This window comes from Aethalodelphis obliquidens, unplaced genomic scaffold (genome assembly GCF_003676395.1).
Source record: "Aethalodelphis obliquidens isolate GAN/ISIS:26980383/991018 unplaced genomic scaffold, ASM367639v1 scaffold4, whole genome shotgun sequence".
Taxonomy (NCBI): domain Eukaryota; kingdom Metazoa; phylum Chordata; class Mammalia; order Artiodactyla; family Delphinidae; genus Aethalodelphis; species Aethalodelphis obliquidens.
The window spans coordinates 83,460,937-83,484,667 of record NW_020837948.1 but is presented as its reverse complement, the minus strand read 5'-3'; the positions used below and the strand labels follow the sequence as shown (position 1 = coordinate 83,484,667).

The window sequence follows — 23,731 nt, the reverse complement described above, 5'->3', positions numbered from 1 at the left end:
TTACGGATGGATGCTCATCTCTTTGCACCTTCTCGAGAGGGTTTGCAAGGCAGCTTCGGCTGCTCTCTGGACACTCATGCAGGGGTCTTTTCGAAGTGCTTGGAGCCCTGAAATGGAGAGAATAGCAATGTCCAGTGAATGAAGAAAGCCAAGGCCCAAGCTGTGCAGCACAGGAAGGCTCCCACTTAGGGTCAGTGCTGGGTGGGGCTCAGGCCCCCATGCTCACGTTTTACCCTAAGAGGTAGGATTTGGATCCACAAATTGAGCATTTATTTTAACACTGAGATAAGGGAAGAGAAGATCCTTGCCTTGTGAGCAGTAGGTTTATAAACAATTGGAAAATCGAAGTCTGTTGGGAATGATGCCTGCAGTGGGATGGATCTGGGGGTCACCTTACACTCTGGAGAAATTCCAGTATCTAGGGAGCGTCAGAGACGCTTGATAATGGGGTGCACGGCGATTTTACACTACGATTTTATGGCTGGCATGGGACTTGGAGCAGCGTTAGTTTCTCTTTCTCTAAGAATGTAACAGTGCCCTGGGCAGAAGCTAGGGCTGGTACTCGCGTGTGGTCAGCTGTTCTCTGTCTGTTAACTCCACATATTGGTAGGTCAAATTGAGAACAATGGCATCTAAAATCAACAGGAGAGAAAGTTACTGATTTCACTGTAGAGGAACAGGCCACGGAAAGCAGGTCGGGGCACACTGCACCTGGTAAGAAGTTAAGTGATCTAGCTAGTGAATGCAAAAGCTATAGACTCCCTTTGCACCCCCAGGATGATGTGAGGGTGATGTCTATGGGGTCTTGAGTGCCACGTCTGGAAATGGTCCCTCTCCCACCATGTATTTGGGAAAAGTCACACCGTGTCCTCCAGGGGGCGCCAGTTGTCAGGGTTTCAAACGTGAATAAGCTATGGTCCCTGTCTTCCAAAAAGTTACAGTGTAGTTAGGGGGATCCTCTACATGATCCAGTAAGAGTCCTTAGGTTTTAACTCAATCTTAAATGTGGCCAACCAAGTGGGCCTGTTTGCTGGGGGCTGGATTAGTTGGAATGGGTTTCATGATAAGACTTAGAATTTCCTAATAGAAGGATCCTCAGAGATTCACTTACTTTCCTCTTTTATTTTATAGATCAGACAGAGAGGCAGCACAGAGAAATTAAGTGACTTGTCCAGAATCACACAGCAGAGCCAAGGTCCGCTGGTCCCCACGCCCACACACTTTCCACTAGTATCAGATTGCTGCTAAAGCTCTCAGCTCGAGCTGAGCTTAGAAGGTTGACTATGGTTTATATTAAGGGATGATGCAAAGGAAAACACTTAGGCAGGGGCAGCAGGCTTGGATCAAAGACTTGGGGAAAAGAAGGAGCAATGACTTGGAACCAGAAGAAGCACGAAGGACCCAGTAGGGAGAATGGTCTGATGGAAAGAAAGTGAGTGTTGGCAATTCAGAAGCTGTTACTGTAAGTCTGCAAAGAGAACAGGTTCTTTTGAGGGAAGATGTTGTAAGATGTAAAATGAATTCTTTCTGGCTTTCCTGTTTTTCTTTTCTTTTTTTTTTTTTGGTCTTCCCAGTCATATCGGCATTCACGCTGGGGTAGCTTCCAGGCAAAGCAAAACTGGATGGCAGAGAGCAGACCTGTGTGAGTGGAGAGCGTGGACGTGCCCTCACCTGTGAGTTTGGTGGCCACGCTCCTGATCAGCTCCCAGCTGCTGCTGAAGAAGGTGAATGAGTGTGTGTGGAGGATCCACAGGATTTCTTGGTTTTTCTTTGCCTGGAAGAGATGTGTGTTACAAAGAGGGCCACTGAAAGGGGGAGGGGGGAGGGGAGGGAAGGACTGGAAGTTTGGGGTAGCTGATGCAAACTCTTATATATAGGATGGATAAGCAACGAGGTCCTACTGTATAGCACAGGGAACTGTATTCAATATCCTGTGATAAACCATAATAGAAAAGAATATGAAGAGAATATATACATGTAAAATTGAGTCACTTTGCTGTACAGCAGAAATTAACACAATAGTGTAAAGTATAGCTGTATACTTCAATAAAATTAAAAAAGAAAAGAGGGCAACTGAGAAACGACACTTGACGAAATTCAGCATCCTATAGGCCCTTTAGATGTGTGCTCACATCTAAAGGAGTGAGCATGCATACAGCTATTAATTGTTCTGTTGGAAGGTGTGTTATGGCTAGTTCATTCTAAATTTAATCAGGGTGGCACTGGGGCTTATAGGGCTAATCAACAGATGAGTTTCAGGAATCGAGAACAGATCCCAGTGGGGACTTGGGGACAGAGCAGAAGGTGATGTGACAGGATACCCAGAATCACTGCTGTCCTTCCCAGATGGTTCTGGCTCTGGCTGGGATTCCTTGCTATGCTCTTTGCCTTCTGGGACTTGCCTGGACTCTTGGCCTGCATTTTTTTGGAAGCAGCACCTACTGCACACGCACCAGCTTCACACAGAATTGCCTGTAGAAATCCCTGGCCCTTGGTAGATCCTGACCATCAAGGAGATGGTCTAATACCCCATAGAGTTCCTGGAGGCCCAGAAAAGGAATGCAGATGATCAGGACATCACGGCAAGCCTGAAGAACAGTTTCCTGCAACACAGTCCATAATGTTGGCTCCCCTTCCAGATGGGAAGACACACTGACTGGTTGTGTGTTGGGAAAGGAGCAGTAAAAGTCAGTGATGTGAGGGCTTTACAGTCAGTGCTGCCACCTTCCCAGTTTCAAAGATGGAAGCGCAAACTCGGGAAGTGATGGCAAAAAAGCACCCGGGATGGGAAAATTGGTTTTCAGGTTCATTTGCGAGTGGTGCCTTCAGACCTGGCTTCCGGTCCAGCTAGACCGGGCTTCCCGGCACCCTCTCGGCCATGGGGAGAGGAGGAGGTGCAGGTGTCTGTACAAGGGCCGCTTACAGTTCTAATCCTGGGATTGGAATCCCAGAGGTGGAGAAGGAACGAAATCATGCTCTTTTTTATTTCTTCAGCAAAAAAAATCTTCCACCTTCTTCCTGTTAGGGATGCCAGATTCTCAAATAAGAGGACGGCAGTCAGCCTCACATCATCCTGCTCCTGTGCTGACAGATACGTGTTTTGGGTGAGTCCTCCACACAGGCCATTCCCAGCTGGTGCCCCTACCTTACCCGCCCTTTCCCACTTCCGTAGAGGCAGGCTGGAGCCCTGGCGCACCTTTGGCATAGCCCCTGGGTGTCCCAAGAATGCCTTTCGTTTCCCAGCAGCTCTCTACCCACACGGCATGAATTTAGAGCAGGAGACTTGGTTTCTGACTCTGAGGAGCTAGTGGGGAAATGTGACCACAGGAGTAATAAACAGGGAGTACTGGCAGCACAAGGCCCGGGAGGGCGCTTGTTTGTTCTGTGCTTTGTACAAATTAGCCTGATTGCGTCATTAGCCTGGAGTTATGGGGCCTCTGATCTAAATTGCCCAAGGCCTAGGACTCTTCTCCAAGATCCCAAATACTTTCCAGAGGGATTCCAGGAAGCTCAGAAATGTGGGCCTTGTGTCTGAGAGAGAGAGAGCAGATAAACAAACAAGTGCTTAGCCCTGCTCTTGTATGTGAAGTTATGGAACTGCCTTGCTTGTTGTCCAGGAGGGTGGGCAGTGCTTTTTAGTAAAAGATGAAGGATGTATGTGATCTGAAGAGGAACCAGAGTATGGCAATGCTTTTTAGAGCCAAAGGGTAAGGTGGTGGAGAAAGATGGCCTTCTATTATCTCAGACACTTCGTTGATATGGTTCAGAGTTCTGGTGAATTTTCTGGAAGTATTCTTTTTTTTGGGGGGGTATCTAGAAAACTAGTTTCAAATACCCGTAGAAAGGCAGAGGGATGAGAGGAAAAGCCATTCTGAGTAGCAGAATATTATTTATTTATTTAAAAAATTAAAAAAAATTTTTTTGGCTGCGCCTCGCGGCATGCAGGATCTTAGTTCTCTGACCAGGGATCGAACCCATGCCCACTGCAGTGGAAGCGCAGAGCCCTAACCACCGGACCACCAGGGAATTCCCCAGAATATTATTCAGATTAGCAACAAACAAGGGCCAATAAAAAAGCACTCCTATGAATATGAGGGGGAGAAGATAGAGGAGTTTATTTCGATGGCAAAATAAAATGTGTGAGAAGTGGGCACATACACAAAAATGCCATGAAAAAGGAAGTTAACAAAGATCTTCCATAAAAGAATAAAGATGGCTTGTTAGGAAAAGGCTAGAAAAGTTAATTGAATAACATGAGATGTGACCTCATAGAAGGGAAGTGTAAGTAGAACTGTTCTTTAAATGTACTAGGAGTAAGGTCAAGGTATATATTTTAAAGATCTCTTTTTAGAAAAAGAAAGCAAACCAGTAACAAAGTATCTAAAAGGTAGAGAGGTATTTACTTAAAAAGAGTCCTCTGAATTTTCTAAAATCAAAGACCTAATGATAGGTCAAGGGAGAATCAACCAATTGGGATGATGAAAAAACAGAAAAGAGAAGGGGTAAAGTGTTTTGGGTGCTGGGAGAGATATTAAAGTTTTACTCAGGTGCCAGCGTGGGAAATAGCAGTGAACAGGTCCTAGAGCATGGGACAGCAGCCAATATTTTCTGTTCTACCACTTTTTCAAAGTGTAGCCATATTTTTAGATTTTCAACAAAGTACTTAAATATTGAAGAGAAGACAGAGAAAATTTAGAGATTACAGAATTGTATGCTTAATCTACAGAAAAATATAGGGGCAAAGTATCATAGTTGAATATATTTGCAGAAAGAGAGCGTTATAGGACTGTAAATAGCATGTCATGACTAAGACTCAATTTTTGTCAAACTTTACGTTTATGCAAATGTGATGAAATTGATACCTATTAGGAATGCGAAAGGTCTAACCTAACAACCAGATAGACTTTAGTTGTTCTTTTTTTTCTTATGCATTACGACTGAGAAATATTCTCTTGACCACAAAACTTGTAGATTGACTTGTGATTATTGGAGGCTCAGATCCAAGAGAGTTACCATCATTGGATCAGCAACAGTCCAGGGAAACCTAACAGATGGGGCTCTGTAGGGCTGACTTTAACCCTTTGTTGTTAAAGATGGTCATCAATTATTTGTGTAATGAAAAAAAGAACATCTTCATTATTTTACAGAAGATACTAAATTGAGTGAGAGCCCAGTAAGTATTTTTGGGGACAAGATGAGAATTAAAAGTAAATATTGGGGCTTCCCTGGTGGCGCAGTGGTTGAGAGTCTGCCTGCCGATGCAGTGGACACAGGTTCATGCCCCGGTCCGGGAAGATCCCACATGCCGCGGAGCGGCTGCGCCCTGTGAGCCATGGCTGCTGAGCCTGCGCGTCCGGAGCCATTGCTCCGCAATGGGAGAGGCCACAACAGTGACAGGCCCGCGTACCGCGAAAAAAAAAAAAAGTAAATATTGGTACACTGGAGAAAATAGTTGGAAACCAGCAGAACGCTGCTCTCAAAGGCCAGGTTTAGGCTAGTACACAAACAAGAGAAACTGAAAAATACAATGCTGGAGGACGTTTGACTGAGGTAGAGTGTTGCAGACTGCAGTCTGGAGGTTGGTGTAGTTAATAAATTGCTAAAGAGTCAGGAAGAAAGGGCAAGATTAAAAAAATTTGGAGTGAATAAATAGGAAAAGATTGGATTTGAGAGGCAATTTTTCTTTAGATTCTATTTAATACTTCTCAGGTCTCATTTAGGGATACAACACAGTCACTGGCTTATAAAATATTTAAGGAGCTGAAAAATTAGGTTTATGGTAAATAATGAAGGAAATAAGGACTTTTCAGTCTGGAGACTATCAGATGAATAGGTAATTTAATAAAGCCTTAATGTTTAAGAAGGATGCATTGGAGGAGGCAGCCAGAAATTTCCATCTCCTCTGACCACATAACAGGAGCAGGCAGGTTTAGATCACAAAAAATAGATTTAAGTTAGATATGAAACAGATTTTTTACATTGATGTCAGTGAATAAACCAAAACGAAATAATAAAATCTGGTTTCCCAGAAGGTATAAAGAAAAATGACCTTCCTTTGCCTAGGATTGTTGTTGACTGATCTTTTTTTGCGGTACGTGGGCCTCTCACTGTTGTGGCCTCTCCCGTTGTGGAGCACAGGCTCTGGACACGCAGGCTCAGCGGCCATGGCTCACGGGCCCAGCCGCTCCACGGCATGTGGGATCTTCCCGGACCGGGGCACGAACCCGTGTCCTCTGCATCGGCAGGCGGACTCTCAACCACTGCGCCACCAGGGAAGCCCGACTGATCTTTTTTTAAATGAGGGCTATAAACCATGTCAGGGGTTGACAAATTTTTTCCGTAAAAGGCCAAACAGTGAATAATTTAGACTTTGCGGGCCACACGGTTTCTGTAACAACTAATCAGCTCTGCGGGACGAAGTGTGAAAGCTGCCATAGATAATATGTAACCAATGAGCATGGCTGTGTTCCAATAACACTTCATTTACAAAAAGATGCTCCAGGTCGAATTTGGCCAGTGAGCCATGGGGCAGTATACTGACTCCTGGATGAAATCAACTGCGCGAGCATTTTGAGTCTTTGAAATCTTGCACGTGGAAAAGGTAGTGTTGGAGGCAATAACATCTAGCCCTGTAGGGAGTACTGTCATAAGCTGTGTACCCCCAACAGCAGACTTTCTTTTTCCTTTTTTTGAATTTTTGAACTTTATTTATTTTTTATACAGCAGCTTATTAGTTCTCTATTTTATACATATTAGTGTATATATGTCCATCCCAATCTCCCAGTTCATCCCCCCGACCCCCTGTTTCCCGCCTTGGTGTCCATACGTTTGTTCTCTACACCTGTGTCTCCATTTGTACCCTGCAAACCGGTTCATCCCAACAGCAGACTTTGAGATGGGGATTTAGGTGTAAGTCACTTATCTGGGAGGTGGGCCCAGGAAGCATGATAGGCAAGAGAGGAGAGCTACGAAAGGGAACATTAGTGAGTGTGGTACCCCTATGGGCAAGTGGAGCACCATCCTTCTGAGGGGTGAGGAAGCCAGGGAGTTTATCTACAAACTCTCTTTTCTTGTTGTTGGAGGGTCCTTTCCCAACACATCCGGCCCACCTTGCTCAAACCAATCATGATTCCTGGGCCAGAGAATACCCTCAGGCAGACACACAGGAAGCCAACAGGCTGCACAGGAATTGAACAGGTGACTTCTGGGGCAGGTGATCTCTGGGGCAGGTGACCTCTGGGGCAGGTGATTTCTAGGGCAGGCCAAGGCATGCAAATGGACACCAAACTGGTCTGCTACAAGCACTACCTGAACCTCTTTCTGCTATAAGCACTACCTGCACTCACTTCCGGGGAGGGAGGATTCCTGAACAGGCTCACTTACGTCTTCAGAAAAGGTTCTTGTTTGCAGCACTATTTCTTTGAAGTAGAAGCTTACATCTCGGTCTGTGCGCAGCTCCAGGATCTTTTTTAGAGCCTTCAAGCTTTCACAGACGACCTCGGTGCGGGCCAGGTGATAGAGGCCTCTGACGATAGATTCTAACTTTATCTGCTTGCGCTTCTTTACTATTTTGAAATAAGGTCTCTTAATCTCGAAAATTGTTCTGTGTGTATCTGGAATAGGGTAGGAGACCCCAGATAAGGGGATTGACATTCTTTTAGGGTCACGTGTCCTTCAACCCAAGAGCCACCACTTCAGCGACTTATTTGGATTTTCACTTAATTTCTATGCAACCACGGGGTGTGGGTTAGTAAATAATTATTTTAAAACTCTACTTAGATGGACTATTTTGCGAGCCCCCCCAAACTCCTTTTACCTTGTGAGGGGCTCCAGAAGCGCTGTTACCGAGCCCTCAGATGGCCATTTGCCTCAGAATGGCGTTGGAGCCCCAGGCACTCTGAACCATCAAGATCAGCACATCCCCGTAGATTCCCGTGCTTCCGAAGGATTGGCTCCTTCCTGAGCTGAAAGTGACACACTCCTCCCCTTTAGTTCAGGGGAGGGCTGCCCTTCAGGAGAGTTCCAAAGGCATTATAGCTATGATTAAAGAGTAGGGCCCCAGCTGCTTGTGGGGCAGAGGAGGGAGCCCTCGGGTGAATTCAAATGTCTGGCAGGAACTAAGCTCTGGAAGTGAGCACCCCGCAGGTCAAGGTTATGTGGTGATGAGAACCAAAATACCTAGTGAAGAAGGTATTTCTAATCTAAATGGAAACATGGAGCAGGGAAAACAGGAGTTACTGATAATTTCCTTCTTTGCATTGGCTGGGTCAGCCTTTATCCTGGAATTTGAAAGGACCATAATATATTTGTTGGTTGCATTTTGTTTTGTCCCGTCCAGGTTGATTCTCTACCCTTCTCTGTCTTGGGAGTTGATGTCTGCAGACCACAGGGCAGGAAGAGGATGAGGCTGGGTTCTTTTTCCTCTCTCTTTCTCCCTCTCTCTGCTCAGGTACTGTGTGTCTGGCAATAGCTGGATCTCTCCATTGCCAAAGATCCCAGAGACGGTCCCTCTTCCGTGGCTCAAATTCCCACTGAACTCCTGAGAGAAATACCCCACTGGGTCCCAACGAGCCTGCTGGGATGGCTGTGCTCCCTTGCCTCAGAGAAGGAAGCTGCGCCCGTTATCCGGTAGTTCTCCGAGGAGGAGGTCAGGGATGGGAAGAGTTGTTTCGTGATGTCTGGAATGAGTCTGTGTTGCCACGCTACCATGCTCCTAGAAAACCAAGGCTCCCACTGTAGCAGAGGCTTTTTTCTTTCTAAACAGTGGAAGACACTTTAGTCTATTTCTCTATCAGGAAACTAAATGATCCAAAAACGAATGTTAAAAAGGAAAGAGCACCAAGGCTTAACTTTATAATAGCCTATCCAAGTGCCCGATTGAAGTGTAGTTTGCCTAAAAGTGTTCATTGTATCACTATTTTCTGCGGGGTTGGTGAGTTTGGGGCTGATTCTACTGTCTCTTCCCAACCCCTTTGCTCTTTCTTCCCTGTTTTTTTCTCCTGGACTCTTAAGTCCTTACTGAATCAATTGCTGTCAGTGAAGTTGCCTGCGTTGCATTTTTACTTTGTCTTCAGTGTTTTCCTTCGTATCCAGTTCTGGAGTATCTGCACATTACCTGGCCAGTGCACAGACTCCTATGTGGTGCCTACTGGGACTGCTGAGGAGGGTCCACATGTTGTCCCCGTCATCAGATTCTTTGGCCAGCCCTTCTTTCGTGGCCTGGGCCTGCACACACTTCAGAGTTGTAGTCGAGAGCCTGAAGGAGACAGTTGGCACCACAAAAGTAAGTCAGTACCATGCAAGGAATTGTGAATCCCCAAGTCCTTAATAAATATCATCAAGCTGTCTGTATTCTGTATTTTCACTTATTATGTCTTGGGGCTCTATATTGATATGTGTGGATCTGGTCACTCGTAAACACTGTATTCTACAGAATAAATACAGCACATTGTGTTTCTTTTTTAAAAAAATGTTCCCTGCAATGCTCGCTCACTCCTGGATGAATGGAGGTTGTTTCACTGATTCTAAAACAAAACAGCACCTTGGAAATCAGGATGCATCTCGCGATGGATAGTGCGTTGCAATTGTTGGCCAGACAGTAGTTGTGATGCAGTTGGTATTGCCTGTGTATACAATGCGTGTACATGCATGGATTTAGGTATGGCTCTTTGAGCTGTGGGCATTTTAGTAAAGTTACATGTACTATTGGAACTACATGTGCTGAGCCTAACTGCTATTTAAAATGTCTTTAAAAAGGTTGAATTGGGGGCTTCCCTGGTGGCTCAGTGGTTGAGAGTCTGCCTGCCGATGCAGGGGACACGGGTTCGTGCCCTGGTGCGGGAAGATCCCACATGCCGCGGAGCGGCTGGGCCCGTGAGCCATGGCCGCTGAGCCTGCGCGTCCGCAGCCTGTGCTCCGCTATGGGAGAGGCCACAACAGTGAGAGGCCCGTGTACCGCAAAAAAAAAAAAAAAAAGGTTGATTTGACATCGGAACAAAAAGTTAATGCAAAAAAACAGGAAAGCAGAGCAGTGTGATAAAGGATAACTATACCTACTAATCCTCAGAGAGCTTTTTGGATCAATATAAAATGCAAATTTAATAGTATAAGAAAGCACTGATTCATGACTTAATTGGGACTCTTTTTTTTTTTTTTCCTTTCTCAATGTTACACGAAATAATGTTGCTTCGTTCAACTGGAGAAGTCTTAGATTTGAGGAAATGTGGTATTTATTTTTATTTTATATTCTTTCCTTGGTGGCCTTGAAAATCACAGAATTCCAACTTTCCTTGAAAGGTCTCAATGAAAGAAAACAAAGGAAGTGGATTGGGCCCTCTAGGGAAGAGGACATAACTGCTTGTTCGTTGTATGACCGTTCTGGGCAACTATGCCGGGTACCCAGGGAAGAAGAGCTACGAGGCTCGAGGATGGAGGGGCCTTGTTTCTTCACGGGTAGTTGAGGCCATGCCAGCCCCTTCTGGAGTCGGGTCAGGACTGCTCTGGAAGTCCCTCTCCGCCTGGCTGTTTACCTGCAGGGGTCTGCGATCTGCTGCCGCTCCCCTTGCTGCATCACCCGCCGGCGGCGGTTTAGGGTCGACGTGGGCATCTTCTGGCCCAGTGTGCAGCTGACCAGCTTCAGGAAAAGGGCGAACAGCTTTGGGTACAGGCCTGCGACAGGGGTGCCTGTCGACACCACTTCATAAATTGCACAGGCCACCTGAGGGGAGAAAGGACCCTGTGGTCAGGCAGGGCTGATCTTCCAGTTTGTTTTCTCTACAAAGGATTGCTTTCCAGGTTGACCACACTTGCGGTAAAAGCACATAGAAAAGGGAGGGTCTATTTGTCTGGAAACTTCTTAACTCCTGCTGTGTTTCTCTCTCAGGGCTACCATGTGGGGCGACTCCAAACTCCAGGGGGCACCAGTATCGGGGTCTTTCAATAACAAGTGGATATCTTGAAGACTAATTTGGAAATACAGAGACACAGATTTTCTTTGGGCTGATGAGAAATTTCCTTCTGAACATGATCAACTGCAGACAAAATCACTGCCATATTTGTCCAATATAAACTGGAATTGATTTAAAACCGGGGTATGAGAGGGGAAGAAGTGCGATTAATGCTACATCACCCAGTGCCAGGTGGGATGGAGTGGGGCGGCATCCCGGGCGGGTGGCAGGTTGTCCAACTCATCGAGATCGCCTCTGTCCCCGGGAGGTCATCTTCTAACTCATTCTCCAGTTTGTCTATTAAGGCTCGCAAGAGTTTGCCACTGGAGGCTGGGTTCTCAGCCAGAGCCTTCCACGGTGTCTTTGTGTCACTAGGGAAGCACGGCAGGAAGCCGATAAGGCTCTGCTCCTTGGGATGTGAGCTTTTTCATCTGATCCACTCTAAAACCACATTATGACTAATCACAGTTGCAAGGACGGATGGACATGGGGATAATAAGGATGTTTTATTTAACAATCTAGCATTCTGGCCTTGGGTTGCTGAGGTTTGTTAATGTCCATCAAGACAGAAACCTCTCATGTAGATTCATTTTAGGCAACCAGAAAGGGAAGAAATAGTCACTTTCTAATACTCACTTATTCCTATTAAATAAACACACACACACACACACACACACACACACACACTCCTAAAACTCTCATCATCCAATGAGGACATATATTTGAAAAATACTTGGAAAACCATTACCTGTGATTCAAACACCATTTTTGAAATTATTCAGGTGAGGTGTTTTCAACTTTTGTTTGCTATCTTTCTCTCAAACCACAGATTCTTCCCCAATACCTTACAGAGTGGCCTTCCCTAGGAAAAGGGACCAACTCAGTTAGAATCAACCTGTCAAAGGGCAGAGGCTTCTGTAAAAGGTTGGCAACAACTGCATCCATGTGAAAGCTGGCTATTTGGGAGATGGCTTCCAGCATAAACTGAAAACTTTCCTCCTTTTGTCTGAGGACCGGCATGTGATGGTAAATTATGCCCAAGATCTCCAACAGCTAAAAAGAAAAAGCCAAATCAAACACTGAGTTGCCAGTTTTCCTCTCCGTGGATGGCTTAGGTCACGTACGGTCAGCATATTGTAGGCGGTGGTTGATGAATTAGAAATAATGTTAAAAAAGCAATTGATTCTACACATGGCCTATCTCTTGCTCAGGACGATTATTGATAAATTGGGCATTTATCCTTAAATCAATTTAGCAAACATTTAGCGAAAGGCTGCATTATGCCAGGTGCTGTGTTGGGCACTGTGGGGCATTTACCAGGGATGAATAAGATGTAGCCCTTTCTCTAAAGGAATGGGTGGTCTCATAAAGGACATCAGCCATATACCCAAGGGCTGTGCAGAAGGCTCTGTATGGCAAATGGTGTACAAGAGGTACAGGACTGATAGGGGAATCCAGAAGTAACTGAGGTTACTGTGGAGGGACATCTGGCCTGGGTCTCAAAGGATATATAGCAATTCCAAAAGGCAAGGTGGAGATGGTGGGGAAGGTCATCCTCATCAGAAGGAAGAGCACAGGTAAAGATGTAAAATCAGACACCATGAGAATAGAGCACAGAGGGTTTAGAGAGCAGTGAAACTAATCTTTATGATACTACAGTGGTGAACACGTGTCATTATACATTTAACACCAAGACTAAACCCTAACGTAAACTGAGACTTTTGGGTGATTATATGATGTGTCAATGTGCGTTCATCGATGGTAGCAAATGTACCACTGTGATGTGGGATGTGGGTAGTGTGGAGACAGGAGGTATACAGGAACTCTGTACCTTCAGCTCCATTTTGCTGTGAATGTGATGGCTGTAAAAACATAAAATCTATATAGAAAAATGTCATGAGAGCATGGTAGAGGCAAATGTGGAAAAAGTTTATGGAATAGGAGAATGGTCCAGTTTGGAGCAAAGAAAGAACGAAGGTGATAAAAGGAAGATAACTTGATAGGAAAGATGAAGCCAGGTGCTAAAGGGCATTTGAGGGCCACCTTTCTGAGTTTGGGTGTTAATCTCTGTGCAGTGGGGAATGATATTACACATCTGGCTTTTGACATGGGCAAGGGCATGTCTCCATGCTAAAGAACATTTGCTTCTAGTGGAAATTTTTCCCGCTTACTTTGGATAGACACTTTTAGGTAAATATAATATTTTCTCAGAATTATAATTCCTTAATCATAAATATCCTGCAAACATGAATACCACACAGTCCCATTTCAATGATTCTTGGAGAGGATTTAGGTCCCTCTTGTAAGCCTTTACTTAGTGTGTGAACAACTTCCCCTTTTATGCTAAACACACAAATACATGGACATTCCAAATCTATTAACCTTTGATTCTCTCATGACTGGCCCAGGGCCTGCCACATAGTATGTACTCAATGAATGATTTTGAAAAAAGCTGATTGGACAGTAATTAGCACAGAGGTCATTTCTAAAAGCCATGCTTTGGAAAAATTTTAAATTTAGGGTGGTTGATTCTGGGCTATGGGGACCATAACTTCCTCCTCCTGTTCCCCTTGGAAAGCCTTTATTGAGTTAAAGATTCTTTTCCTCCTCAATCTCTGAATTGCTGGTGTTCTGTTTCTGACTTTAAGAGAGAGAACAGAGTATCTCCATTTGGAGCTCTTAACCAGGCTTCCTGAATTTAAATCCTGTTCTCTCTGCTTTCCAGTTGGTAGGAGGGACTGAGACTTTTCTTTTAGTCAATTCCCCAATGACAGCCTTCTTTACCAGAAAATACCTAAGGGGTGTTCAAGAGCAGCTCGCAGAGTGGCAGTGGGATTAGAAAATTCTCTTGGCCCTCAGTGGCCATCTTAAAGGCATTCGTTCACAAGGTCACGCTCATCCTTGCAGACCTCACAACCCAGTTTTCCATGATCCACATGACTCTGACCAGAGCGTGGCAGTCTGTAAAGTTCTTATCATCACAGACTAGAGAAGCAATTGAGTGCCTAGACAGGCACTCAGTGTGAGCCTGGCTGTTCACACGCAACTTGGGTCTCTGTTGAGGCCTCTTGAGGCCGTGTGCACTCCCGCCTGTGGCCCATCAGAGGACCAACTGAGAAGTGGCGACCTACTTCTGGTATTGGCATCTCAGAAGTGTTAGAATTCTGCTCAGTTGTCAGATTGGCTCTTGGTTCACCTGATCTTCTAAAGCAGCTCCCTGCTCCTTCAGGGCAGCGATCATCCAGATGCCACATGCCTTTGTACACGTGGGGTTGAGGCTCTCCAGACCGTCCAGGGTTTCCCCCAGGAACATGAGCATTTCTTCACTTGGAATGAGTCTCCTGACAATCTGAGAACGAACCAGAAAGACTCATGTCATCAGCCACCTCACTTCATATCTGGAGGCCTATTCTTGGTTTTAGGATAATAGAAACCACTGGGATTTCCACAAAGTTAGCATGTGACTGGGGCCATAGAGACCAGAGACAATACTAAAATAGGACATAGACAACACCTTTCAACTTTAAGTAAACTTCCCTTGAAGTTATCTCTTGATCATTTCATTATTTATTAAATTTCAGGCCTGCCAAGGCAATTTCCTCTGCAAACCTGAAGTTACATCATACCCCATAAAGGAAAAATAATGCATAATGTTTATATGCCATTTTATATGTTATAAAGTACTTTCACATACATTTCATATATCATAGAAATAAGTCTTGTGTCTGCCAAAGAATAGCTAGGCTTGAAAATTCAGGAAATCTATCACTGTGTACTAAGTGCTGTGCTAAATACCCGGTGTCTCACAGCATCCACACAGAGGGTGAATTATTATTATTATTTTTAACATCTTTATTGGAGTATAATTGCTTTACAATGGTGTGTTAGTTTCTGCTGTATAACAAAGTGAATCAGCTATACATATACACATATCCCCATATCTCCTCCCTCTTGCGTCTCCCTCCCTCCCACCCTCCCTATCCCACCCCTCTAGGTGGTCACAAAGCCCCGAGCTGATCTCCCTGTGCTATGCGGCTGCTTCCCACTAGCTAGCTATTTTACATTTGGTAGTGTATATATGTCCATGCCACTCTCTCACTTCATCCCAGCTTACCCTGCCCCCTCCCCGTGTCCTTAAGTCCATTCTCTACGTCTGTGTCTTTATTCCTGTCCTGCCCCCAGGTTCTTCAGAACCTTTTTTTTTTTTTTAGATTCCGTATATATGTGTCAGCATATGGTATTTGTTTGTCTCTTTCTGACTTACTTCACACAGAGGGTGAATTATCATGAACGCTGTCTTTTGCTTTTGCATGTTTCAAGATCAAGCGTAGTCAATAAAAAGTGAAGAAAAGAAAAACTTTGCAATTTTGGTCTCTAAACAAGAACTATACACAATGTTTGGTTGTATATGTCTCTCCGTGTGTATGAATGAAAACACAGGCAGGGGAGGTGAAAAGTTAGAAGTTTGAGTAAAGTCCAGGAGCATTATCTGGGGCTTTAGCCAAGCAAGATGGTCATGATTATGAGTTTGTGGGTATGAAAACATTCCTATTCACAACCGACTTCCTCCAGTATTAAATGGCCCGATGATGTTTGGTAGAACCATCTTTGAGGGGAAATGAGTTCCTTTTCACGAGTCGTTGCATATCCCATCCGGTTTCTGAGTTACCATGGCTCCAAGATCAAGGCCTAGACTCGTGCCTCTGTTTTGTATAACACGAAATGCCTGCCTGGGTCCAAGCTCAACAGTTATGTTTTTTTTTTTTTCATATTGGGATGGATATTGGCTTAGGAAGAAAGGAAGAAAGGGAATTCATGTTTTCGAGCACCTCTCATGCATCAGACACTTTCTTAGGCATTTGACATATGTTCCCTCCCTGTCCCCCACGGGCTTGTCTCCTATGTCCTCATCACCTTCTCATCCCCGCTGCTGCCTCCTTAGTCCAGGCCACCTAATCTCATATGTAGATTCTTACAGTTTCCTGCACACTAACCTCACTAGTTTCAGTCTTGCCAGCCTATAGTTTAGTCTCAACATGGCAGCCCGATGACCCTTCAGAAAATACAAGTCCAGTCACATTCCTCCTCGCAGAACCACCACTAGCCCATAAGGAGCTTTTGCAAATTAGGAAAAGTGCCCTGTTCTCAAGAGAGTTCTCTGTTATTGTCACAGTGACTGAGTTTGTTGGACCCTTTACTGCCTTCTGTGGATAACTGCCATAATACACATATAAACCTATAATGTCCACGTTAGGAATGATGCTGCCTCACACAAGGGTGCCCTTGTACATTTCACAACTGCCACAGTGTACCTAGTGGTCTTGACTCTTCTGTTCAAAACCCTCTGCTGGCTTTTGTTTCCAATTGGAATAAAAGCCAAGATCCTTAACAAGTCCTGGAAGGCACTTCAATCAGCTCTGGGCTGTCTCTTGGATCTCATGACCCACTTCTTTCTCCACCTCAGGGCCTTTGCACATGCTGTTTCCATCTGCCTGGAATGTTCTTTTCTAGATGTCTTCATGGTTCTCCCTTTCAGAGAGGCCTTCCTAGGGGATCACCCCTCCCGTACTCTTTATTCCCTTCCTTGATTTTATTTTTCTCAGTTGTCACTACCTGACATCATATTTATCTGGCTGCTCCATCTACTAGGATGCAAGCTCAATGAGGGCAGGCGTTCCTATCCTTAGAGCCTAGAAAAAAGTGTGGCATGTGGTAGGTGCACAGGGCATATTAGGCGAATGAATAAATGAATGACTTGATAGGCCAGTCCTCACAACAGCTCTGAGAGGGAGGTTATGCATTTTTATTTTTAAGATGAGACTGATCACCCAGGGCACACACTTCAAGCAGTGCACACGGAGTGCGTCTGATCGACCCCAAAGTCCTGTTCCTTCCATTCCACCCCACTGCCTCCCTCACCCTGGAGAGGGCCACTTGGTTCCCCAGGTTTCCCAGAGTATGAAATGATCAGTAGCAGGTGTTGCCTGTGCACATGGACCCAGAGTTAATAAATGAGTGGACAAAGGTCTTTCATTCAGCTAGAATGGCTAGGCTGTTGCCCTCCTGGGTAGCGGGGTGTACACAGCTGACTCATTTGGAAATCAACCCTGAATCATCCTTACATCCCTTGGCCAGTCCTCCATATCTTTCACCTTTGCTATTTTGGAGGAAATCTTGATCTGGACCTGCACATCATCACATTGCAGCCCTTCCTGCAAATCCTGTAGTCTTTCCACTTCCAGGCGAATGCCTACAATCAACAAAGGGTGACATAGGAGTTCAAAGAGCTGATAGGGGTTGAAGAAGCTGTCTGTATTTTGATGTGACACTAATTCAGCTGCTGGATGCCTTTAACAAACCCACTGAAGCCTGTCTGATTAGATGGTGAGCATAAGATCAAACACTGATTGAGTAGTTTCTGCATGCCAGCAGCATGCTAAATACTCTACATGTAATGATCTCATTGCTCCTAAAGATGATCTGAGGTTATTTGCAGTTGAGAAAGCTGAGGTAGAGAGGTGTAAAGCCATTTGGCTGGATCACGCAGTTAGTAAAGATAGGAGAGCTGGAACCTGAACCCTGGTCTGACACCAATGCCCAGGCTCTTACTCCTCTGCTATACTGCTGTCTCTGTTGGAGCTCCATTCTGCACTGAGCCACTTTGGAGGAAATGGTAAGGCAACCATTGTAATAGGAACATCAGCAACTGTGTTAAGTGACTGTTGATATCAATTTGTAAATGCAGACCTAAACGGTAATGATATTCTGTTTGTTGTTTGAATGGAGTATAGTAATTGTGGAAAGGCACACCTGAACCACTCTGGAAGGCAGCCTAGCCAATGGGCAGACGACCTGGGCTCAGAGTCCAGCTCCACTGCTTTCAATTGTCCAAGCAACTGGTAAATTTCTTAACCTCAGATCCCTCATCTGCTTTAACAACTGACTGAACAACACCCATGAGTATTAAATGGGTATTTAATTTAGTATCACACTAGTTACTTGTATCTAGTAAAAAAAAAAATAATCATCGTTTTTCTCTCTCTCTACCATATTTATTTGGTCAACCAAGAAAAAGAGTTAACGTGAATAATGAAGTATGGGATTTCTTGTTAACAAAGAATATTTAAGGACCTGAACTTTGCATGTTTCAGGAAAATAAAGGACACTAAAGGGAGACTGGGTAGAACAATAATAGAATTCTAATTCCTTTCTTCCTATGAGGTCCCTCTCTGGCACATTTCTTCTCTTATTAAAATGGTCCTTTAGTTCTCACTTCCTTAATTCATTTTTTTCCCCCTGGCTTTGGTAAAAGCATATATCCTTCATGAATTATCTTCCCATATCCCAAGGGACTGTCCCTTGACTGTCCCATAGCCCAAGAAACCTATTCGGGCTCTGTTGAATAGTTTGGCCTTTTTGACTGACTCTACCCTCTGCCCCCAACCAAATTCCATCTTTTGGCTCAAAAGCTTTTGCACAGCAAACCTAACAGACTTTTCTTATGCGAATCTTAGAATTATAATATCTCTGTGCTTCCAGCATCAGAACAGTGCCTGACACATGAAAAGTCATTCAAGAAATGTTTGCCGAGTACCTAAGAGAATGAAGAGCCGAGGGTGGGCATGAGCTGCAGTCAACCTGGCTGAGTGTTCCTGGCTGCACCTGGTCTGCAGAGAACTGTGCATACGATGCAGGGCCCAGCTCGGCCAAACACCTGCTTATTTAACCTGGATTTAATCAGGAAGCCCTGAGTGTTGGTTTCAGCCTGAGACTGATGTTTTAAAATTCCTTATATTTCTTGACATTGACAGTTACTCACGTGTCCTGGCAGAGCAGACAGAGGTCCTGCTATGCAAGCTGGAAAAACCTCCACAAAGTTATCTCTCTTAGGAAACTCTGAAAGGCACTTTAGCACCATAATAATAGTGCAATTTCCTCTGGAAGAAAGCCGTGTGATAGAGAAAGCTTTGCTAATATGCCCAATTGCTGTGTGATTTAAATCAGACTCTCTCAAAACATTTTACCTGCTTTAATGACTCTTTATCATGCTCTGGTGGTGTTATCTTTATTTTAAAAAACCAGAAAGCAGAGCCACTGAGGAAAAAGGATCTAAAAGAGAGACAAATTGTGTGACATAATTAGGGTATCAGAACTCAGAAATGGCTGAACTGGGGGAGGAGAAAGAGAGAGAGAGGAGGAAGGAGAGAGATGGACGAGGAGAAAAGCTGAGAACAAAAGAAAACAGGTATCTTCTCTGCATCTGTGGGTTTCACATCCTTCCCTCACCTTTTATGCAGAACAGACTAATAGCCGAGCTAGCAGCCGCCTGGCGGATGGAGGTGTCACAGGAGTGAGGTGTCACAGGAGTGAGGAACCAGGAGGCCGAGGAGTGAGCCGATTTTAAAGTTCTCTGGTGCCTGCGGGACAAAGGGGGACCCCAAGGTGACGGGGTGGCTTGACGATGTCCCAGGATAGTCCCAACGCTGGATATTAAGTCCCTTGTTCCTTCCGTGCAGGCCCTTAGAATAGAATGGACTTTTGGACTTTAAGGGCAGTGGTCAAGTAAGCGAGCAAGCGAGCAAAGACGCTCTGGGTTAGGACAGACCTCGCTGGTGGTTCTCCAGAAAGACTCCACCTGGGACTGGAGATCCGTCAACCACAAGTTTTGGATTCCAGCGGCCTCAGGGGTCCCTGCTGTTAGCAAGCAATGCCATCCATCCATTTTAGGGGCTTCCTTACCTCAGTATCGTTTGTCAGCACTTCTGCGGTGATCTGGAAGGCTCTTTCCCTTTCCCACTCTTTTTGTGAAACAAGCCACATTTGGAGAAGCTGTTGGTCAAAAAGTAGGTCTTTCCTTAGTATCCTCGTATTCATTCGCTCTCGTTCTCTCGCTCTCGCTCTGCCTCCTCTGGAACAGGGTGCTGGCCTCCCCACAAACCCTTTTTAAGTGGACTGGCCCTACGTGGTGGGCCACGTGGGTCGGGCTGGACGAGTCCCTGTGACGAGGATGAGGCAGAGTTTGGAGGGTGCCTTGGAGCACCGATTAGGGACTATGGGAGTCATTTTGAGCAGTGGCCCTACTCACGTTGACCATTTCTTGACAGTCCTCTGCTTTCACGTTATCCCACATCATGGTCCTCCGCAGCTTCCCCAGAGCATCCATGGATCGTTCGTAGAGAAACTGAAATCAAAGTGAGTGTGAGGGTCAGGCCGCGGGGAGCAAGTTCATTCATTCTACTCCACTCTGCACTCCCCTCGGGCCTCGCCCCCTCATACATGAATGTGCTCCGTGTCCTTGTCTGTCTTGCCCTCATTTTTGAGTTTTTCCAGAGGTGGAAGGGGCAGCAGCTTCCGAATGTTCTCCTCAAGAATATTAAGATGGTCATTCAGTGAGAGCTGAGGTTTCAGTTTACTGAAACGAGAACCACGGGGAGGAGTGGATATTATGTTGACAAACAAAACATAACCCAGTAGAATTCCCAAGAACTGCCAGTCTGAAGGGGCTGAAGGGGTCAGGTACATTTCTGATGGGCTGGGATGTTGAGGGAGGTGTTGATGGAAGTAGAGAGAGATTGGGGACATAGAACCAGACTGTAGCGGTGGGCATAGTCCACACGCTTCAGGTCTAATTTATTAGAGTGATAAACAAACCATCACTTGCTTTGCATTACTTTACCCTTTACTATATGATCTAACATTAATCTACTTGTTTTCTTCAGCACTTGACTGTGTGTGCGTGTGTGTGTGTGTGTGTGATAGAGAGAGAGAGAGAGAGAGAGAGAGAGATTGATTCTAAGTTTGGAGCAGTGAGTTTTATAAATTTCATATGTCCTCTCATGTTATATGTAATGTCACACATACTATAGGTTCTTATAAATGCACAAGTGAATAAATGATAATGGAATCTTCCTTCTTTTGTTCCTTTCTTTCCTTCCTCTCTCTCTCTCTTTCTTTCTGACATATACTATAGACATTACAAGGATATAAACAAACCTGGACATAACTTGGAAAAATGTAAATGTTCAATAAACATGAGAAACTCCATTTGTTATTAAATAAGTGTAAATTAAGACAATACAATACCACTTGTCAGCAACCAAATTAACAAAGAAGTTAAAAATGATGACACTGTCAGAGAAAGGTAAAATTGGTTCTCTCACTGGAGAGTAAAAGTCAGTAACAGCTGGGACAACTCTATTGAAAGTGTTAAATGTGTTGATAGATGCTGAACAATCTTCTCATCCTTACCGTCTGGCTGGCTGTTTAAAAAACTCAACTTATTGAGCTATAATTTATGCACAACCAGCTGCATCCATTAAAGTGTGCAATCAAATGAGTTTCATACTCATGGAACCACCACTATAATCAATATAGAACATTGCTATCATCCCCCAGTTTTTCCTCATGCTTCTTTGCAGCTCGTCTCTTCCTCTTCCCTAGCCCAAGGCAACCACTGATTTGCTTTCTGCCATTAGAGATTAGTTTGCAAGTTCTACAGGTGTCCTGTCCATGTGAGGATAGCCATTAGCAACATGTGGCTGTTGAACACTTGAGTTGTGGCTGGTTTGATTTAAAATAGGCTGTAATTGTAAAACACACTGGATTTTGAAGATTTAGTATAAAAATCATGTAAATTATCTTATTACTTCTTTATTTTAAATACTTGAAATAATATACTGAATATATTAGATTAAAATTAATTATTAAAATTAATTTAACTTGTTTCTTTTTACACGTTTAAAAGTGGCTACTAGAAAATTTTAACTGGCATATGTAACTTGTATTATACTTTATTTCTACTTGACAGTACTGTTCTGGAGCCTGGTTAATTCTTAATTGATCTTCAAGATTTATTTGCACTTTCTTTAAACCTCCCTCATCTTTGTAAACATGGCAACTTGTGCCTTCCCTTATTTTGCTCTTATCGAGTTTTAGAGAAATTATATGAATGTGTTTGGCATTTATTTCCCCTAGTTGACTAAAACTCCTTCAGAGCAAGGCCGTATTTTGTTCAACATTGTCCTTTTAGAACCTAGCTCAGTGTCTGATACATGGATGCAACTCAATAATATTTATTGAAACGAATTGTCAACTTTTATAATTAGAAGTTCAGAGAACACTTTTTGCACAAGGGTGTTCACCAAAGTATTACTTATAGTTTTTAAAAACAAGAAATAATTAAATGTAGCAATAGGAGATTGATTAATAATGAAATGTAACAATATGAGGCATATCTATGTACCAAGATATTAGGCAGCCATTAAAAATGATGTTTGTTACCTCAACATAATAAATGCCACATATGAAAAGCCTACAGCTAACATCATGCACAATGGTGAAAGACTGAAAACTTTCCCTCTAAGATCAGGAACAAGACAAAGATGCCACTTCTATTTAACATAATACTGGAAGTTCCAGCCAGAGCAATTAGATAAGAAAAATAAATAAAAGGCATCCAGATTGGAAAGGTGAAGTAAATTATCTCTGTCTGCAGATGACATGATCTTAATACATAGACAATCCTAAAGAATCTACAAAAAATATTAAAACTAATAAGCAAATTCATCAAAGTTGCAGAATACAGGGACTTCCCTGGTGGCTCAGTGGTTAAGAATCCTCCTGCCAATGCAGGGGACAAGGGTTCAAGCCCTGGTCCGGGAAGATCCCACATGCCGTGGAGCAACTAAGCCTGTGTGCCACAACTACTGAGCCTGTGCTTTAGGGCCTGAGTGCCACAACTACTGAGCCCACGTGCTGCAACTATTGAAGCCTACGTGCCTAGAGCCCGTTTTCTGCAACAAGAGAAGCCACCGCAGTGAGAAACCCGTATACCACAACAAAGAATAGCCGCCGCTTGACGCAACTAGAGAAAGCCCATGCACAGCAACAAAGACCCAACGCAGCCTCAAAAAAAAAAAGTTGCGGAATACAAAATCAACACACAAAAATCAGTTGCATTTTTATACACTTAAACAATGAATCATCAAAAAAAGAAATTAACAGTTCCATTTACAATAGCATCAGAAAGAATAAAATACTTAGGAATAACCAAGAAGGTGAAAGACTTGTACACTGAAAACCACAAAATGTTGCTGAAGGAAATTAAAGAAGACACAAATAAAGAGAAAGACATTCCATGTCCTTGGATTTGAGTATTTATTATTGTTAAGATGTCCATACAAAGCAGTCTACATATTTAATGGAGTTCCTATCAGAATCCCAATGACACTTTTTGAAGACATAGAAAAATCCATCCTAAAACTCATGTGGAATCTCAAGTGACCCCAAGTAGCCAAAACAATCTTGAAAAAGAACAAAGTTGGAGATCTCACACTTCCTGGTTTCAAAACTTATTACACGACCACAGCAATCAAACCAGTATAGTATTGGCATAAATAAACAGACATACAGACCACTGGAATACAGTAGAGATCCCAGAAATAAACTCTAGTATATATGGTCAGATGATTTCCAACAAGGGTTCCAAGACCATTCAGAGGGGAATGATATTGGATTTGGAAATGATTTTTTGGATATGACACTAAAAGCACAGATGATGAACGTACAAATAGACAAATGGGCCTACATCAAAATTAAAAACCTCTGTGCATCAAGAACACAATTTAGAGTAAAAGACAACCTATGGAATGAGAGAAGATATTTGCAAATCATATATCTAATAAGGGGTTAATAACCTTATAGAGAATAGAAAGAATATAAAAATATAAATAACTCCTACAACTCAGCAACAACAAAAAGAAAGAACCAAAAATGGACAGAGGATT

The 23,731-nt window shown here is 43.8% G+C and overlaps 1 protein-coding gene across 1 annotated transcript in view; it reads right to left on the bottom strand.

Annotated features, from left to right (window-relative positions):
- MROH2B (maestro heat like repeat family member 2B) overlaps positions 1-23,731 on the bottom strand; it is a 60,443-nt gene continuing 36,712 nt past the window's right edge. Inside the window, 20 exon segments of the mRNA XM_027101271.1 lie at positions 1-107; positions 567-632; positions 1,672-1,774; positions 2,454-2,588; positions 2,924-3,079; positions 7,384-7,557; positions 7,808-7,921; positions 7,923-7,964; positions 8,599-8,713; positions 9,116-9,256; positions 10,530-10,718; positions 11,192-11,317; positions 11,842-11,999; positions 14,143-14,295; positions 17,099-17,196; positions 19,233-19,296; positions 19,298-19,363; positions 19,686-19,775; positions 20,032-20,127; positions 20,223-20,358. Of these exon segments, the coding sequence (XP_026957072.1) occupies positions 1-107; positions 567-632; positions 1,672-1,774; positions 2,454-2,588; positions 2,924-3,079; positions 7,384-7,557; positions 7,808-7,921; positions 7,923-7,964; positions 8,599-8,713; positions 9,116-9,256; positions 10,530-10,718; positions 11,192-11,317; positions 11,842-11,999; positions 14,143-14,295; positions 17,099-17,196; positions 19,233-19,296; positions 19,298-19,363; positions 19,686-19,775; positions 20,032-20,127; positions 20,223-20,358 (2,329 nt within the window).